The 19,276-nt window shown below is 42.5% G+C and overlaps 1 protein-coding gene across 1 annotated transcript in view; it reads left to right on the forward strand.

Annotated features, from left to right (window-relative positions):
• Positions 1-19,276, forward strand: part of TENM2 (teneurin transmembrane protein 2) — a 1,056,669-nt gene that overhangs the window by 741,802 nt on the left and 295,591 nt on the right. Inside the window, exon 5 of the mRNA XM_010863352.1 lies at positions 5,427-5,665. Coding sequence (XP_010861654.1) covers positions 5,427-5,665 — 239 coding nt within the window. The remainder of the gene's footprint in view (positions 1-5,426; positions 5,666-19,276) is intronic.

Below are 19,276 nucleotides of genomic sequence, written 5' to 3' on the forward strand. Positions count from 1 at the left end.
AGCAGTTTTAATAGGAGGGAGTGACAAAGAAAGAAGTGAGGGGAAATAGAATGTTGACCAACATGAAGAAACAAACTGTGCAGGTATTTCCAGGCAGTGAAAGTGAAAGTGTTATTTGCTTCAATCATTATCCACTCTTTGTGACTCAGTGGACTGTAGCCCACCAGGCTCGTTTGTCCATGGAATTCTCCAGGCATGAGTACTGGAATGGGGAGCCATTCCCTTCTCCAGGGGATCCTCCTGACCCAGGGGTCAAACCTGGGTTTCCCACCTTGCAGGCAGATTCTGCATCATCTGAGCCATTTCCAGGCAGAGGGAATAGCAAGTTCAAAGGTCCTGAGGCAGGAATATGTTGGACATGATATGATGAGTGTAACTCATGAAGCGGAGGGGACCAAGTGGTGGAAGATAGAGTCGGAGGACAGATCATCTGGGGAGTTGTAGGCCATGGGAAAGATTTCCAATTTTTCTCGAAGTATTATTGGAAGCCTTGTCTTTTTATTTAATTACTTTTCATTTTTTAATTTTTACAATGTTTTCCTTTTTCTTTCTTTCCTTCACTCTCTCTTTCTTTCTTTCTGGGAAAAGAGAACAGTGATGACGTAACATAATCTGACTTCCCTTTTAGAAGGATGTGTGAAAAAATAGCCTGGATTGTCAAGGGGACAATTGGAGGATCTCATGAAGCAATCCCATATAAAAGAAATAATCATATTCTTCTAGTATTTCTTATAAATGAGTGCATTAAAGACAACTAAAATCAATTCAAACATTTTAATCTTCATCTTGTGGTTTCTTTCATATTGCTAAAAACATCCTTGTTTCCAATTTATGGATTCTGTCCACAAATATGACTGGTGTTGAGGCACTGATATTTAGATTCTACAAATGCCAAGAGTAATGTTTAACATTATCAAGTGGAAAGGATTTTACGATTGGATTTGTGACAGTCACATTAAACATATTTACATAATATAACAATATATAACATGTATTTTATAAGCACACACATATATACATATAAACAAGTGTATAAATAGCTTCTTGAGTGCACAAAGTGATGGGGTGGTGGAGGTGGGGGCAGTGTTGGAATAGGCTTCCCAGGCAGGTGGTTGGAAGGTGAGTCGGAGTTGCCTGGGATGGGAGGAGGGAAGGAACAGGAAGACATTTTGGAGAGCATTACGTATCATCCACAAAGGCTCAGTGTCATAAATGGGTTGGTGAAGGAGCACTGCGTCTTTCTTTTGGCTGAAGTGTAGAGTTCATGGGAGCTGAAAGCCCAAGGTTGGAGATGAAGAGAAAAAGGTTGGGTAGTGGTTGTAAGAGTCTGGTCCCATATTGATATCTGGGTTTCCTCTTCTAGGGAATGGCGAACCCACAGGGCTTTTTAAGTGTGGTATGACGAAATTTGTGATTTGGAAAGAAAAGTGGGAGAGGGATGAAGGAGAAGTTTGGTGGGAGACCTTTTCAGAAATAAAATGGATGGGATCTTTAAGCCTTTGTTTAGGAGAAGATGAGAGAAGGAAGGAGGTGGGGATGACAATGATGTCCTAGACAACTGGAGGTAACAGAAGTCAGGAGGAGTGTGATTGGGGAGGGGAAGGAAAAGAGTCGATGTTTGGTTGTAACTTGCTCAAGAGAGTTAAGGAATGTGGAGGACGAGATATCCAATACACAATTGAAATGTGGGTCTCAGGGAAGAACTTGAGCTAGAAATGGAAATCTGAGGACTCCAGGCCCATCAACGATGGCTAAAGTCATGGGAGTGGGTGAGGTCCCTGGTGGAGTGAAAACTGGTTGTCCGTATGTTTGTAAATACTCATTAATGATGGCTTACAATGTCTGTATATTCCCCTAAGTTTGATTCCCTATTTTTTTTTTTACCAGAACTGAAGAATTGTTCAAGAAGTAAACTTGAAGTCATTCTAAATCAAATCCTGGAGTTTTCCCACCATGCTGCCTTCTGGTGTGCATATGTGCTAGCTTAATTATAGGCCAGTGGACTATTATTTAGTGATTTGGAGAACTCTTCAGGTGTTTGCTCAACATTTGTCAAGCTTTAAATTAAAACTCATGTTTCAGGCTCCTTATGTTCTCTGAGGAATTAAGAATAAGTGCTATCTGTTGGGCACTGAGCACTTGCCATGGGACACACCCTTGGTTAAATGCTCATGCTACATGGCTGTGTAATTCCCACAACAACCTGTGTTGTTATTCCTCCCCTTTTACTGATTAGGACCTGGAGGTTGTCAAGAACAGCATAAGGTAACCTACATGAGCTTCTGTGTCCAGAAATGACATAACCAGGACTCCAATGCAGATGAATTTTGCTCCAAGAGGCTGCCTTTAAACACAATGCCCACTGCCTCCTCTTCCAAAAGGCTCTTTTTATCTGGAGCTTTCAAAGAGAGCTCTTGGACAAGGAATGCAAACCTCATTTATAGAATCAAACCTCTTGGCTGTATTCAGATCACCAAATGTTCTTACAGTACAAATAAAGTTTAAGTATCAGTTGTTTATTTTGATGTTAGCTGTGCTAAATAATTCACTAATCAGATAGTCATTTTCTGACATGATTGTCTGTCATCTCAGCCTCCTTTGGTCTTTGCCAAGGATTAAAATACTTGCAGAGTTTTATCTGGACGAGGCCGTGATATAAATAATTGTAAGGACCACGATCTTGCCTCAGAAGCCCACTGGAAAAGCCAGCTAACCACCATATGCAGGGAACATGTGGTGTCATAGGTTCGGTTAGAGCTTCCAGAGTCTGGCAGACTGGAGTTTAAGCCCCAGTGATCCCACATGCTAACTCTTGGCTTCAGTTTTCTCATTCGTAAAAGTAAGGTAATAAGAGTATTCACTTTATGGGATTGTTGTGAGATTTGGTTACAAGTAAAATATTTAGCATTATAACTGACACCTAGTATGTATTCCATAAATACAGCTGCACCTACTGAAAACTTGAAGAGGCAGAAATACCTGTGTAACATTTTAAAATCAGAATTGAAGCTGAGTAAATTCACAAAACAATGAGGAAACTCCATTATTCAAGTCACCCCTACCTGCTGAACTTGAATTGGGTCCTAGGAACATAAAGATGAACAAATAACATAAAAATGAACAAAATAAGCCACAGTCCCCAACCTCCAGCTGCTCAGACTCTAGGCTACTAAACCCGTGCTTTGATATCCACTAGATGTTTTCCAGAAGATAAGTCGTCGTTTTGAACAAGAAAGATACAGCCTGGCACCTTTGAAGTCTCATAAACGGCACACCAAAGAGGGAGAAAATCTGTAGTGGGAGAATTGATGGTCCCTGAAGTCTCTTTAGAGCGACAGGCTTCTGACCCCTGAGGAAGGGTTCTGTTAGGGATCAACAGTACATTACCCTGTTGTCAGGCCATAATTCTAGACTAAAGGCACATTATTCATTTAGCAGGCAAAAACATTTCCAATGAAACCATGATCTAGAAAAAAAAAGCTTATGGTTACCAAAGGGGAAATCGTCAAAGAGGGGTTGAGGTGTGGAGGGGGGTAAGTAAGGAGTTTGGGATTAACAGGTGCACACTACTGTATATAAGATAGATAAGCAACAGGGACCTACTATATTGCCCAGGGAACTATATTCAATGTCTTATAATAACCTAAAATGGAAAAGAATCTGAAAAAGAATATATGTTTATGTATATGTGTGTGTTTGTGTATAGTCACTTTGCTGTATACTTGAAACGAATGCAGCATTGTATATCAACTATACAACCATTTTTTTTAATGAAAAAAAAAAAAAAAGAAAGAACCAGGATCACATGATCTAAAGAGGCCGTCTCAGAAGAGAAAGCAAAATGAAGGGAGGAAGACAGCCCATAAGGAAGACTCAAGAGAGACAGTTTAGGGTAAAACTTCAGAGCACAGACTGTAGTATAAGACAGAGCTCACAGTTTAAATCCTTGAACAGTTGCTTGACTTTGCTAAGCCCGATTTCTCAAATCTTAAATGGAAATATTGTGATATTTAGGTTGTAAATAGTTGTGACAATATAGTTCAAGTCCTTTTATTTTTTTAATTGACATACAATTGATTAACAATGTTGTGTTAGTTGCTGCTATACAGCAAAGGGAATCAGTTATATATATACCTCATTTTTCATATTCTCCATCCTGGCTTATCACAGGATACTGAATATGGTTCCCTGTGCTGCATAGCAGGACCTTGTTGTTTATCCATCTTGTATATAATAGTCTGTACCTGCTAAGCCCGAACTCCAGCTCCATCCTTCCCCCACCCCCCTGGCAACCACAAGATTTTAAGATTGTATTTCCAATTTTATATTCGTGATATGGGAAAAGGTCTTGGTTTCCACTCATCATGAATATCTTCTCAGCATTTATCTATTAAGTTTCAAACTTTATTTCCTCAAATTTTATGGCCCTTTTTCTAGTGTTAGCACTTCATTTTGAAGGCAGTTAGTTACTCTTTCTCAAACCAAGGGCTTCATTTTTTAAAATTATTAGTAACTATAATTGTAGTCATTTGATAATCATTTCTTTCTGCCCTCTCAGAGTTTCCTGATCTGAAGCTGATAACCTCTCTTGAGCTTTGGGTTGCTGGAAGGAAATCTGTAGAATGTGTGAATAACTTTATCCTTGATATTAGTCTGTGTAGTAACAATTCTGTTTTCCACTTGGTTATACATTTTGATTTTTCAAAACATTTCTGTTCATGTTGATGTGTGGCAGAAACTATCACAATATTGTAAACTTATTATCCTCTAATTAAAATTTTTTTAAAAAATTCTATGTATCTTATACTCAGAACTACATGTTTTAGCCTTTGAATGGGAAAAAACCTATTTGTCACACTTGAATCACTGTTGATCGATCAGTAGTAGGTCTTTTACCATTCTGGACATGAGCACATAGGTACAGAGAGCCTTTCCTTTATCAGAGGATATGGTTTGTGATACTAATTGCTGTTTTAATTGTGGTTGCCTTTATGTAATACTCATGAAAAGATTGCAGAATATTTTTTTTAAAAGTCATGACCATCAAATGTCATGTTCATCCCTCTGCCCATGACAGGGTAGGGTAGAAAATTAGGACTGTGTGTTGTGCTCAGTCACTCAGTCGTGTCCAAGTCTTTGTGACCCCATGGACTGCAGACCGCCAGGCTCCTCTGTCCGTGGAGATTCTCTGGGCAAGAATACTGGAGTGGGTTGCCATGCCCTCCTCTAGAGGATCTTCCCAACACCAGGGATCAAACCCAGGTCTCCTGCACTATGGATAGATTCCTGACACGGTGCCACTTAGGAAGCCCCAATTAGGACTATATTCGTGCTATGTAAAGCAGAGTTGAGGGAGTAGGGGGGAGCAGCTGACTGGTCCTCAACGGCTAGGATGTGGATCCTGACTCTTTCCTCTTCCCTGGCAGGCACTTCCTCTTTAAGACGTCCCCGGGAAGCACACCCCTGTTTAGCAGCTCCTCCCCGGGATACCCTTTGACCTCAGGAACGGTTTACACACCACCACCCCGCCTGCTGCCCCGCAATACGTTCTCCAGGAAGGCCTTCAAGCTGAAGAAGCCCTCCAAGTACTGCAGCTGGAAATGCGCCGCCCTGTCAGCCATCGCGGCCGCCCTCCTCCTCGCCATCCTGCTGGCGTATTTCATAGGTGAGTCCAGGCAGCTGTGACCAGGCGGGGGCACAGTCACCCACTTGTGAACAGAGGGGGCCTCTGTGGTCTGTTCCGTCGGCCTCTTGGCTCCTGCAGGATGTAAAAATGAGTGATGGATGGGAGTGCTTTTTCCCCCTCCTGAAATCCATTTCACTTTGATGAGTTTCTCCTTCGTGATGCTAAATGACATTTATCAGAAGTGAAATTAAATATCCTTACTGTATACTTTCTTGGAGATAAGCTGAAAATTGTCATTGCTGTCAACCCCTCCCTCATTCCTCAAGTAGTCTTCTGGTCTCCTCCATCTTGGATTTTTAACCCAGGTCTGGGCTCAGCAATTCAGGCAACGTTGGTTAAACTTCAGCCAGCCAAAAACTGGATAGAAGAGTAGCCATCAGCAGGCCTGGAACATTGTGACTGCAAGGAAAGTCAGAGTGGCTAGCTGATCTTTAGAGCTGGGGAACAGAAAGAGGATTGAGGGACCGAAGCATCCAGCCAGGTCTTCATAGGGAATCAAGTCTCTCAGACCCCGTGGATCTTGTCCACCTCTTCTCCTTCACCTCTATTGCTTCAACTCTCATCTCACGTGCTGCTGAATCTGAATCAGATTCACCTCCCACACCAGCTGTGATTCTGGGTTGAGGTCAGGGTATGAGCTAGGATAGCAGATTGATGAAGTTGCTGGAGTATGTTTCTTCACCCACTGGGGATGTTGGTGTGCATCCATGGGGTATGGCCTTCTAACTGTGGGAAGCAGCAGATGCCAGGCGTTCAGGGACAGGGTGCCCCCTGCATTAGAGCATCCTGAGCTGGGCACAAAGCCTGCTCGTAGCTCCTGGCCCCAACTAAGAGCCCCTCGCACTGCTGCTTTGTCAACGGAGCTTGCCAGCGGCAGATCTCCTGGCCCAGGCAGAGGCCACGGTGACATTTGTTTAAATTTATTTGAAACACTGGATGGCTCTGGCATGGTTTCAGGGCTCCTCTGTCAGGCCTCCCCAGTTTGGCTGTGCTGTGTTGCAAAGCAAACCTATAAAACACCAGCAAAAAAGAGACCGGTTCTAAATGAGTTCTTAGCACGTTTGCTGAACTCCTTTGCATTTACAAGAGGGAAAATAAAAAAACAACCCTGATCATTCTCGTTTTGCCCTCTCTCCCAGTATAAACCCTCCTCTCTCTCACACACACTTTCTTCATCCTCAGGCAGCCAGCAAGGTACCTGCCAGAGGATAAGCTGGTCCGGAGCTTCCCAGACCATTGTGCCCGAGCTTGCCTGGAGGCAGAGGAGGGCACCTGTGCGCCCCCAGAGATCTGGGGCCTTGCACAGAGCAAAGCACAACAGACCGAAAACTGATGGAAGGGTTTCACTCTCACTAAATATTGTCGCTGTGCTCATCTTAATATGGAAAATTAAGTTTTGTAGCCCTTGTTATTTGCATCTCTCAGGAGTCAGTGTCCTCTAGAAGTAAGCACATTGACACTCTGGGGAAAGGCACCCTGTTTATTTGGGGCTTTGCAAAATCCTTTGTACTTCAAACCCCAGCTCTACATTTGGGCTGAGGTCAGACACCCGGGCACCCCTAATTTAAAGTCATGTCTGCTTCTCACTTACCTCTTGATGAAGGATGGAGTCAGGGATGGACTGAAGGAGTGGGAAGGGCATCTGTTGTCCCTGCAGTCACGTGGGTGGAATCTTCTCTGTCCTTAAAGGTAGTTTTGTGGGTTTCTGCTGGTAGCTGTTCAGGGGTGGGGCTTGGTGGAAGCAAATTCAGAATGCCTTCAGGGTCCTTGCTTGATTTGTCTGTGTGTCAGAAATTTCAGAAAGGGTCCATGAGCTCACTTCTTGGGCTTCAGCGTTCTGCTGGGCTGGTGGGCACCATGGGGAGCTCAGATATAGAAACTGCTTCTGCCAATAAGGTCCCCGGTGTGCCTCCTTCTCTACTCGCAGGAGAGAAATAGATGGCTACTGCCTGATTTATTAAGCTTGATAGTTAAAATATAATGCTTTCTGTAGGGCGATCATATAAATGGGAAACAGTGTAGCAAGAGTTTAATGTTTTAATCGGGTGTGTAACTTGTAAGTGATGGATTAGGAAACATATTTATCCTCAGTCTGGAGGCTACTGGAAGCTGGACCCAAGCATCTTAGGATGGTTTATTAGTTTATAATCCATCATTTTGTATTATGTATGCTTTAGGTAAGATTATGCTTCGACCCTGGAGTATTGAAGAATAGTTTATGACTCAAAATGAGTGATGGAAGGGGCTGATTCACCAGCAGTCTTGGTAGTGCCAAGGCTACTCTTCAAAGGCGAGGGCAGGTCTGCAAGCATGGTGAGGTGTCTGCATCTGGAGGGTGCCTGATTTAGGAACTCAGGGATCCAGAGGGATTTCTGACCTTGACCCCAGTGACCCCTTTCCCTGTGGCCTTGACTAAGTTGTTTTCCTTCTGGGTCTTGGTTTCCTAAGTAAAACCTGGGAGTGATGGTTATTGACATTCAGAAACTCTAAAGTATGATGAGGATTAATTAATGTGTATAAATCACTTTGAAGATGAAAAGCAGTATATTATTAATTACAGAACCACAGGGGCATAAACAGTGCATTGAAAACACAGAGCGGAGTGCTGTCAGGAGCAACACATGATTGTGCCTACCTAGAAAACAAGCCATCAGACAGGACAGAAGGACAACTTAAAAAGCAAAGCCCTTTTGTTAAGGAGGGCGACGATTTTAAGACCTGAGCCTGCTCTGGCTCATACATGACTCTGTGTTCCGCTGGAACATGACAGGTCCTGAAATTGACACATCCGCCCCAGGACAGTTATGGATAGGCACTGATTCAGGCCTGCCAGGAACTCTGACAAATAGGCCAAATTATCTTCCTTGCGTGTTGAAACTTGCATGAAGTCTTTCCAGAAATGAGCAATTTGGAAACATTCAGCCCCATGACAGTTCTTCCATAGCCTCAGCCTGTGGGCAAGTGTAGATCAGAGTAACACCAGCCCTCAGGCAAAATGGAAGACGTGAGCCTCTACCAACTGTGGTGAGGTCCCCCGGTTCCTGCTCACGCAGCTGGGGTCTTTTCTGTGATACTCTTCCACCAGATTCTTCCAGTGCCAAAGTCTCCCAGGGTACGAAACATTCTCAAATAAATTATTCTGAAAAGCTACATGAACCACTAGGGGACCATCTTATGCATCACTCAGCCCTTCGCCCAAATGGTTCCTCGGGAAGACTGGTTTTGGAGAATTTGGCTGGGAAACACACGAGTGCTTCCTGCTCAGGAAGTCATCTGTTATCCTTGGGCTGCTCAAATACTTTCATTGCCGGCAACACCAGAAATCCCTCTGGATCCCTGGGTTCCTAAAACATGTAACCAGCATACTGTTTCTCTCCTGTTTTATGCCAAGTCTACTGAGTTTCTCTCCTTATAGGGTGCATACAATAACTGGTTAGTGCCTTCTGTTTGATTAGAATTGTTTTTCTATTTAAAGCACTTGTATATAATTATTGGGCTTCCCTGGTGGCTCAGTCAGTAACGAGTCTGCCTGCAATGCGGGAGACCTGGGTTCAATCCCTGGGTCAGGAGGATCCACTGGAGAAGGAAATGGCAACGCACTTCAGTATTCTTACCTGGAGAATCCCATGGACAGAGGAGCCTGGCAGGCTACAGTCCATAGGGTCACAAGAGTCAGACATGACTTAGTGACTAAACCATCACCATATAATTATTAAATTTGAACCGTACCCCAGCCCCCTAATATACACTCTGGCAGAAAATGAAATTGGCATATTGCAATCCTTTGACAATTGTTACGGCTGAAGCCCAGAGGGTCTCAAGTCACATGGCTAGTTAGCTGCAGGCCCAGGAGTAAGCACTCATTCTCCTGATGCCTTGTCTAACATCTTTCCCTTGACTGCTCTCTCCTAAACATCACGGTTAACCACATTTCCCAAATACTGCATGAAGCCTCAGTCATCCTTTTCGTAGCATCAATTCACCTTACCTAATTCTGTCCTTATTAGCAAGGGAGAATAATTGGTTCCCATCCTCCCCGAATCATCTTCTAAAAAAATGGAAAAAAGCCACATCTCCTGCTTGGCCTCCTAACCTGGCCTCATATTTCTGCTTTCCCAAGTACCTTCTATCACAGAGACCACCAGACTTTTTTGGTCAAAAGCTAGATAGTAAATATTTTTCATTTTGCAGGTCATGCAGTCTGTTACAGCTCCACAACTTTGCCGTTGTAATTCAAAAACAGCCATAGTGTGTCAACAAATGGCCATAGCTTTTTTCTGGGCATCTTTAATTGTAGACACTGAAATTTTAATTTTATATACTTTTCATGTGTCATGGAACACTATTCTTTTGATTTTTTTCAACCATTTAAAATGCAAAACTGCCCCCTAGGTCCATGTATTGTTGCCACAGTCTGCCAACCCCTGTCTGATTGCATTACTATTCTTTTCCTAAAAATATCTTTTCAGAGTATCTCCACCTTTACAAAAACAAAAAAACAGGCAAACAAGAAACACTACAGTGCTCTCAAACTGGCAAGAGTCCACTGTAAATGGTGATTGCCTATAATTCCACTTAATAATGAATGCTTCCATCTTATTTTCTGACCCAAACTAAAAGTGGAAAAAGTAATTCACTTTTCTCCTTAAGATAAAAACTTTCTATAAGATAAATATTTCCTTCCCAGTAGACTGTTTGAAACACTGCCCCAACTCATGGATGGAGTATAATTGCCTAGGAACTTTGCCACATACTCACTTGCCCTCAATCTTTAGATTTTTCTGCAAAACTATTGTCTGTTTTTGAAGATGACTCAGCGCCTGACACCTTCTTTGGTGAGATTTTCCAACAGGTCGTAACAATGCTGGGTCGCTGAATGACATCATTGCTTTCTTGTCCCGGGTTAACACTGGCGAGATCTCATTTCCTTAAAAGGCAACAATATTCTTGCAGGGCTAACCCCCATCAAGGAAGAAAGATGCTCGTAATGTTATGACTTTGCTGTTTAAATCCAGATAATCCTCGAAATTCTGAGAGTCAAACACAACGGTTCAGCATGACGCAGGGCTCAGACCGTTGCCCCTGAGTTAAAAACAAGAGTCTTCTGTCAAAAACTCTTCCCGTGGCTGGGAGAGGAAGGGGAGTAGAGAGAGAGATAAGAGCGTTTATGTCATCCTAAATTAGTTTTCAGCTCTTCAGATCCCTGCCAAACTAAAATGCATATATATGTATTAGAAAGTCACCTTGTCTCTGTTCACTACAGTAACTCCTGCCAAATATGAAATACTGTGTTTTAAGTAAGCTGTTCACTGCTCTGTCTTCTGCCACTCTCACTTTGATCTGGGAAGAACGCGGGCCATCAACATGTCAGGATGTTAAGAGTCTGGTAATTTGGGGTGCTTTCAGTTTCTTTTGAAAACAATGAGAGATTATTTTCTATGGAAACTAAAAGCCTACAATGTGTTTAAAGTTGCTACACTTGGAAATTGATGTGTTGAGACTCACGCTGATGAATCCTGCGTTCTCGGCTGCTATTTTGTGTATTCCCATCTCGCCGAATAGAGCGGGTTTGGGGGAAAACATAAAGAAAATGACAGAAGATGATGAGAACAGTTAGTTTAACCTGGCAGTCTTCCTGAGGACGCAGCCTAGGAGAAGCGTCAGCCCTCCCTTTCAAGCTCACCGCTCTCTGACTATCCAGAGAAATACTACACCTTCCCCTCCTATATGAATTCCAAATTATGTATTTATCTCCCATTATCTGAAGGGCAAAATGCTAATGATGATGTTTGAACAATCCAGCAAATAACATTTCCGCCCAACTCCCTGGCCCTAGATCGTCAAACCTCACAGTCAACCACACAGAGATAAAGAGAACCGCCCACAAATAAGTCAGGGGACCCAGTTATGTTATGCATTCGATGTTAGTAGCAGACTTTTTATCTAATAGATATGCTAATGTGCTCTTAACCGGATAATAAAGTCCTGTCAGTGCTTCCACACTAGTGTGTCTCTGGCAGTGGGGCTGCCATTTCCTAATTGTATGCCTGATTTCAAGAGGATCTGTCGACTTATGGAAAGTAAATTAAGTCATTAGCTAGGTCCCCATCACCTAGCCGCCGTGTGGCAACATTTGTATCTCATGTTTGACATTCAGAAAAGATGAGTTCCTCTGCTGAGGGAAAGGAGGTGGTTTTGCTCTCCTCTCCAAGGTGCCTGTCAGAAATCAAGGTAGTTGGGGGTGGAGGGGAGGGATAAACTAGGAGTTGGGGATTAATAGATAACCCACTACGATAAAATAGGTGAATGACAAAGACCTACTGAAGAGTGCAAGGAGCTGTAGTCAATATCTTGTAGTAACCTAAATGGAGAAGAATCTGAAAAATAGTATATGTTCCCGTGTATATGTATATGTTGGGGCTTCCCTGACGGCTCAGCAGATAAGAATCCACCTGCAGTACAAGGAGAGGCAGGAGATTCGGGTTCAGCTCCTGTATCAGGAAGATCCCCTGAAGCAGGGCATGGCAACCAATTCCAGTATTCTTGCCTGGAAAATCCCATGGACAGAGGAGCCACTTATCCATGGGGTCACAAAGAGTTAGATGTGACTGAAGTGACTGAGTACATGCATGTGCACACACACACACACAAACACACACACACACACATATATAGTATACACATATATAAATTGAATTACTTTGCACCTGAAGCAAACACAACATTGTAAATATACTACAATAGAAAAAATAATAATAGTAAATGCAAAAATCAAGATAATCAGGCAATACAGGGCTTTCCACCGTCATGCGTAAACTTGATTGGTGAGAATGAGGAAGAAATTTGGGGTCCTAACTCAATACAGCATCTAAACGCAAAACAAGGAAGTAGGTGACACAGCCCCGTGGACCCCTTGGGTCCATGTTCTTAAGGAGCACAGTAAGGAAACAGGGTGCTGTTATCATCTGCCATCCCAAGGCTCTGTGCCCCCACAAGAGGTAGAGTGTTAGGGGGACAAGGAAGGAGTCCACCACTTGTCTGTTCCTTGAGTCACCATTCAGCTCTGTCCTGGACTCTCTGTGTGACAGTTGTCTCTCTAGCCGTCATCAGTCCAGAAGCAGTTCTGTTCAGTCACTCAGTTGGGTCCAACTCTTTGCGACCCAGGACTGCAGCACGCCAGGCCTCCCTGTTCATCACCAACTCCTGGAGTCTACTCAAACTCGTATCCATCGAGTCGGTGATGCCATCCAGTTATCTCATCCTCTGTCATCCCCTTCTCCTCTCACCTTTAATCTTTCCCAGCATCAGAGTCTTTTCCAATGAGTCAGTTCTTCACTCAGGTGGCCAAAGGATTGGAGTTTCAGCTTCAGCATCAGTCCTTCCAATAAATATTCAGGACTGATCTCCTTTAGGATGGACTGGTTGGATCTCCTTGCAGTCCAAGGGACTCTCAAGAGTCTTCTCCAACACCACAGTTCAAAAGCATCAATTCTTCAGTGCTCGGCTTTCTTTATAGTTCAACTTTCACATCCATACATGACCACTGGAAAAACCATAGCTTTGACTAGACGGACCTTTGTTGGCAAAGTAATGTCTCTGCTTTTTAATATGCTGTCTAGGTTGGTCATAGCTTTTCTTCCAAGGAGCAAGTGTCTTTTAATTTCATGGCTGCAGTCACCATCTGCAGTGATTTTGGAGCCCAAAAAGATAAATTCTGTCACTGTTTTCCCATCTATTTGCCATGAAGTGATGGGACCGGATGCCATGATCTTAGTTTTCTGAATGTTGAGTTTTAAGCCAACTTTTTTACTCTCCTCTTTTCACTTTCATCAAGAGGCTCTGTAGTTTCTCTTCACTTTCTGCCATAAGGGTGGTGTCATCTGTGTATCTGAGGTTATTGATATTTCTCCCAGCAATCTTGATTCCAGCTTGTGCTTCATCCAGGCCAGCGTTTCTCATGATGTACTCTTTAAATAAACAGGGTGACAATATACAGCCTTGACGTACTCCTTTTCCTGTTTGGAACCAGTCTGTTGTTCCATGTCCAGTTCTAACTGTTGCTTCCTGACCTGCATACAGAATTCTCAAGAGGTAGGTCAGGTGGTCTGGTATTCCCATCTCTTGAAGAATTTTCCATAGTTTGTTGTGATCCACACAGTCAAAGGCTTTGGCATAGTCGATAAAGCAGAAATAGATGTTTTTCTGGAACTCTCTTGCTTTTTGGATGATCCAGTGGATGTTGGCAATTTGATCTCTAGTTCCTCTGCCTTTTCTAAATCCAGCTTGAACATCTGGAAGTTCACAGGTCACGTACTATTGAAGCCTGGCTTGGAGAATTTTGAGCATTACTTTACTAGCATGTGAAATGATTGCAATTGTGCAGTAGTTTGAGCAGTCCTTGGCATTGCCTTTCTTTGGAATTAGAATGAAAACTGACCTTTTTCAGTCCTGTGGAAACTACTGAGTTTTCCAAATTTGCTGGCATATTGAGTGCAGCACTTTCACAGCATCATCTTTTAGGATTTAAAATAGCTCAGCTGGAATTCCATCATCTCCACTAGCTTTGTTTGTAGTGATGCTTTCTAAAGCCCACTTGACTTCGCATTCCAGGATGTCTGGCTCTACGTGAATGATCACACCATCATGGTTATCTGGGTCATGAAGATCTTTTTTTTAATAGTTCTTCTGTGTATTCTTGCCACCTCTTCTAATATCTTATGCTTCTGTTAGATCCATACCATTTTTGTCTTTATTGTGCCCATCTTTGCATGAAAAATTCCCTTGGTATCTCTGATTTTCCTGAAGAGATCTCTAGTCTTTCCCGTTCTATTGTTTTCCTCTATTTCTTTGTATTGATCACTGAGGAAGGCTTTCTTATCTCACCTTGATATTCTTTGGAACTCTGCATTCAAATGGGTTTATCTTTCCTTTTCTCCTTTGCCTTTCACTTCTCTTCTTTTCTCAGCTATTTGTAAGGCCTCCTCAGACAACCATTTTGCCTTTTTTCATATCTTTTTCTTGGGGATGGTCTTGATCCCTGCCTCCTGTACAGTATCACAAACCTCCATCCATAGTTCTTCAGGCACTCTATCTATCAGGTCTAATCCCTTGAATCTATTTCTCATTTCCAATGTATAATCATTAAGGGATTTGATTTAGGTCATATCTGAATGGTCTAGTGGTTTTCCCTACTTTCTTCAATTTTAGTCTGAATTTGGCAATAAGGAGTTAATGATCTGAGCCATAGTCAGCTCCCAGTCTTGTTTTTGCTGACTGTGTAGAGCTTCTCCATCTTTGGCAGCAAAGAATATAATCAATCTGATTTCGGTGTTGATCATCTGGTGACGTCCATGTGTAGAGTCATCTCTTTTGGAAGAAGTTTGCTATGACCAGTGTGTCCTCTTGGCAAAACTCTATTAGCCTTTGCCCTGCTTCATTCTGTACTCCATGGCCAAATTTGCCTGTTACTCCAGGTATTTCTTGACTTCCTATTTTTGCATTCCAGTCCTCTATAATGAAAAGGGCATCTTTTGGGGGTGTTATTTCTAGAAGATCTTATAGGTCTTCATAGAACCGTTCAACTTCAGCTTCTTCAGCATTACTGTTTGGGGCATAGACTTGGATTACTGTGATATTGAATGATTTGCCTTGGAAACGAACAGAGATCATTCTGACTCTCTCTGTGACAGTTGTCTCCCTAGCCGTCATCAGTACAAAAGCAGTAGTCAAGCATTATTTTCTCTGTCTCTCTACACACTTTGTTTATTTGTCTGGATCACTTAGGATGGGCACCAATCCCACAGATCCCCATTTCTGAGTCTTTCATTTGTTCATTTATTTGTTTCATGATTTAAAATTCTGTGCAACTGAGCGACTTCACTTTCACTTTTCACTTTCATGCATTGGAGAAGGAAATGGCAACCCACTCCAGTGTTCTTGCCTGGAGAATCCCAGGGATGGGAGCCTGGTGGGCTGCTGTCTATGGGGTCGCGTAGAGTCGGACACGACTGAAGCGACTTAGCAGCAGCAGCAGCAGCACTTTGAATTATTTCATTCTACTCTGTACCTATAACATGGTTGCCGAGGTTCTCATCTGCCTTGGTAATTACAAAAGATACAGCTTGATGTGATGGAAAGCACATATGTGGGCACTGATGTCAGAGACTAGGGCTCGATTTCTAATGTATATATTTAAAAACCATATGACTATGAACTTGATGTTTTATCTCACTGCACCCAAGTTTCCCACCCAAAACAATAGGAATAACTCCTGCCTTGTAAAGATGCTTTGAGTATTCATTGAATTGATACATGCATATAACTTTCATTTAAATCCAATGCATGTATGCATGAATACATGCTCAGATCAGATCAGATCAGTCGCTCAGTCATGTCTGACTCTTTGCAACCCCATGAATCACAGCACGCCAGGCCTCCCTGTCCATCACCAACTCCCGGAGTTCACTCAGACTCACGTCCATCGAGTCAGTGATGCCATCCAGCCATGTCATCCTCTGTCGTCCCCTTCTCCTCCTGCCCCCAATCCCTCCCAGCATCAAAGTCTTTTCCAATGAGTAAACTCTTTGCATGAGGTGGCCAAAGTACTGGAGTTTCAGCTTTAGCATCATTCCTTCCAAAGAAATCCCAGGGCCGATCTCCTTCAGAATGGACTGGTTGGATCTCCTTGTAGTCCAAGGGACTCTCAGGAGTCTTCTCCAACACCACAGTTCAAAAGCATCAATTCTTCGGCGCTCAGCTTTCTTCACAGTCCAACTCTCACATCCATACATGACCACTGGAAAAACCATAGCCTTAACTAGACGAACCTTTGTTCAGTCATGCCCAATTCTTTGCGACCCCTTGGACTGCTGCCCGTCAGGCTCCTCTGTCCATGAGATTTCCCAGGCAAGAATACTGGAGTGGGTTGCCATTTCCTCCTCCAGATGATCTTCCTGACCCAGGGATCAAACCCACATTTCTAGCATCTCCTGCATTACAGGTGGATTCTTTACCACTGAGCCCACCAGGGAAGCCCCTCAAATCTAATATGTGGTTGTATGTGAGGTGATGTTACTGTTTGTATCCTCAAGGGGAGAGAAGGTTATCAGTTAAAATATGACATGATTACTTAGCATTTGTAATTTGTATTTTTCGGAAATGGTAGACACAGACCACCTGGATTGATACGCAACCATTAAAGAGATCCAGTCAGACCAGCAGACCAGTGTGCTGCCTGGTCGGCCTCAGTTGTAAGAAAACACCAGTTTTGAAGGAGCATCCTGACTCCAGAAATGTGAAAATGTTAAAAAAAATAAAATAAAATCTTAGAACAGGTGAAATATGGTGGTGGTACCTGGTGCACAGCTAGAAGCTCAACTAAATGGAGTTATTGTGATTATTGTATTCGCTGCCACACTCCTCGGTAGGTACAGTAAGAGGCCTAAAGCAAGTCCCAGGGTCATTGTATCTTCAAAACAGTGCCGAGTACCTCATAAGCTATCTGTACACATTTGTTGAGTTGCTGAATGCTAATCAGGTTTAGGGCTGAGTTGAACCAATTGTGGAGGGCATTTCTAAGGCACCCAGAATCCCTGATTTCTAGCTTTACTTGTTCCCCCTGTCCAGAGAAGTTGCGGGTTCCCTGATGTAATTGTAATTGCCTCTGTTCCCAAACTGCGTTTCCAAGTTAGAAAGCATAGGCAAAGGAACAGTGAGGTGGGCTGTGTGTGTAAGCACCAGACTGAAACCCTCTAGCAGGAACCCGTGATTCCCTGAAATCAAGAGAGCCAGCTGAGCGAAACTGGGAAGTGTTTGTGTCTGGCACATGGCCAGCATTTGGCACTCACATTACAAAAGTGTAGCAGGATTCACTTGGAGTTCAAGGTGAAAAAGCAAATAATGGCATAAATCTGAAAGTCTGCTGGCTGTGTCCCTGTAAATGAGGATGTGCTAAGAAATGAAAACAATTGCTACAAGGCACCAAGTAGTGAAAGGAACTATTATATGGTGAATTAGGTCTGTGTGTACAAGCCATACAGAATCTTTCATGCCCTGCAACACCCAGCATAGCTGTATAGCTTCGTACAACAGAAACTTGACCCCCAAAGTGAACTTTTAAAACATTTGTATTTCCCTTGAGGTCACCTTAAACCAGATTTCTTGTGTCCTTCATGGAAAATGCCATTAGAGAAAATTCTACCTTGATTGTAAAGAATAGACCCTCAGAATTTTTGCCTGAGCCCTTTTGTCATCAAATAAATCTTTTATTAAATTGATGTCTCATAATAAGATCCTCTGCATTAGGAGAGCAAATGGTCCATCAACTATATTAACATATTTAATATTACCATAAAAAAAGAGGATAATGCATTGCACGTTCCACTAATTTCATTTTTTATCTTACCGACTTCTCACCTTAAATAAATATATAAATATCAGAGTGTTTCAGAAAATAGTCCTCAGCTACATGTTGATAAGAAAAGAGCTTTGCAAAAGAAAAGCTCTCCATTCTTGGAGAGAGAGAGGAATTTATAAGATATATAGTATGTATCGTCTTTCAAAGGCTTTTTCTTTTTTCTCCTAAAAGTCAGACCTATGGGTGGAAAGGGAGGATGAGCTTTGCTTCCAGTCTTTACATTTCTTTCATCATGACTGTCTGCACAGCAGCTAGGGAAGGCCCTTCCCTGGGGATGGGTTTTCAGTGGAGTTAGGTCATTTATGGGAAGATTTGTGCGAACATGTTCCATACTCCCCTTAGGGACTCTGATCTTTGGAAGAAAAAGGCATATTGCCTTGCTTTGGACTTTGCAGTCACGATGCAGTTCTATCAGTCTGCTTACTTATGCTAACACCACAAGCATTTTAGGCGTGACGTTAATGAAGGTTAGATTAGGCTCCATCATATTCCACAGGGAAAGGTTAAGTGGCGCTGTGTCAGATGCTTTCTCTTCTCCGTGCCGTGATAAACAAGGGGACATCTTTCAAGGAAGTTCAGTGTGCCTTTGAATCAGACGCATTTTGGAAATGGACTGTAAGGCTCCCTTGTGACCTCAGTTGTACAAACACAGATTGCTAGGGTATTAGTTAAAGTACATGTGTTTCATAAGATGATTTGTAGACTTCCTGAATCTCAAGAGAATTGTGGGTAGACATTTTTACCATGAAAAAAGTTATTGTAACTTTATATATTAATTTTATATAGTATTAGTTTTATATTAATTTAAAATGTATTAAATATATTACATTAATTTTATGTGTTTCTGTTGGGGAAGAAATGTTATTTAGGTGAGCTATTGTCCAGTCACATTGTATGCTAGAATCTGCTGACCAGCCTCAGAATCTAGGACATTTTTACTTGAAATGTTTTCCTAGACCTAGAGTCTAATGAGCAACCCTGTAAAACAGTACATTTAGTAGAAAGCTTAGCACCTGGGTAAGTTATGTTTTGCATAAACGACTTATGCATGATGTTAATCAGACACATACAATAGTGATAGAAGCATCTGACTTTCATTATTCCCAGTTCCAACAGAGAACCAAAGCTTTCATCCTGAAAAACTTTGTTTAATGCATTGGCATGAATCTGTGATC

Source organism: Bison bison, unplaced genomic scaffold, assembly GCF_000754665.1.
Source record: "Bison bison bison isolate TAMUID 2011002044 unplaced genomic scaffold, Bison_UMD1.0 scf7180017864490, whole genome shotgun sequence".
NCBI classification, from domain to species: Eukaryota; Metazoa; Chordata; class Mammalia; order Artiodactyla; family Bovidae; genus Bison; species Bison bison.